Below are 1,188 nucleotides of genomic sequence, written 5' to 3' on the forward strand. Positions count from 1 at the left end.
GGGGGGGGGGATTTTAGATTGATTCAAACCAATTCCAGCTTTGTTTTTCAGGAAGTTTGTGGTTCTGTCCTCAGGTTGGTGAAGCATCATGTCCAAGGACCTTTCAGGTGAATATTTACATTAAATTGGATTTGCATCTCATCCTGCTCTGCCTTTTGTTTTCTTCTAGAGTGACACCAATGAAGAGCGAGTGGCCCGTGCAGTAGGTGAGGCGTGCATCCGTTTCCATCTGGCTGATGAGCGTGTGTGTCGAGAAATAACAGAGTTGTTCCGGGACGACTTCATCCGGGCTCTAGAGCAGTCCTTGCTGTGGCCCAGTGAAGCGTGCGCCCTGCTGGTGGGCCCTTCCTGTGGCAAATTTGACATGTATGCCCCCTGGAACATCACCCTGCCAAATGTTCCTAAGCCCCCTGTTACACCACCGTCTCCTCCCAAATCTGGTTCGCCACAGAGCAGGGTCCTGTTTCTAACTGACATCCACTGGGACCAGGTGAGTGATGAGCCAAATAATATATATAAATAATGGGGTGAAACAATCTTACAGCAAATGTTGGTACACCAGATCCAGTAATACTGCAGTATACGTTCAAGCACCACAATGTACTAAGTTAAAGTTACTGATTTACTAAATTAAATGTTGCTGTTTTACTAGCAACTTTTGAATGACTAAGCAGAAAACAGTAGAATTGTGGACACCTAAGTTTGCTTTGGATCAAGCTCTGCTTCTAAAAAGGATCCTCTCCACTGACAGGAGTATGTAGCTGGCAGCGCCGCAGACTGCAAGGACCCTCTGTGTTGTCGTAAAGACTCGGGCTTTCCCAGCTGGAGGCGAAGGGAGGCTGGGTACTGGGGCACCTACAGTAAATGTGACCTGCCTCTATGGACGGTGGAGAACCTCCTGGAAAATGCTGCCAGAGACGGACCCTGGGACTGGGTGTACTGGACAGGAGACATTCCAGCGCACAATGTTTGGTCTCAGACCAGGAAACAGCAGCTTTCAGAGCTTACAATCATCTCCAGGCTCATCCACAAGTAATGTTTCTTTGATTAACTTTGACACAAGATGCATGATTTCCATAGTGGATGTGTAGGGCTGCAGATAACTTGACCACTTAGCTGTTAGAGTAGTTATTCAATAAAATAACTTGTAAAAACAAGTTAATGTCAGACCTTTCAACCCTTTTTTTT

At 46.4% G+C, this 1,188-nt stretch overlaps 1 protein-coding gene across 1 annotated transcript in view; it reads left to right on the forward strand.

Moving 5' to 3' along the window:
• smpd1 (sphingomyelin phosphodiesterase 1) overlaps positions 1-1,188 on the forward strand; it is a 5,296-nt gene that overhangs the window by 1,997 nt on the left and 2,111 nt on the right. The window contains exons 3-4 of the mRNA XM_032534545.1: positions 170-490; positions 752-1,032. Coding sequence (XP_032390436.1) covers positions 170-490; positions 752-1,032 — 602 coding nt within the window. The remainder of the gene's footprint in view (positions 1-169; positions 491-751; positions 1,033-1,188) is intronic.

The sequence above is a fragment of the Etheostoma spectabile genome, chromosome 13 (assembly GCF_008692095.1).
Source record: "Etheostoma spectabile isolate EspeVRDwgs_2016 chromosome 13, UIUC_Espe_1.0, whole genome shotgun sequence".
Classification (NCBI taxonomy): domain Eukaryota; kingdom Metazoa; phylum Chordata; class Actinopteri; order Perciformes; family Percidae; genus Etheostoma; species Etheostoma spectabile.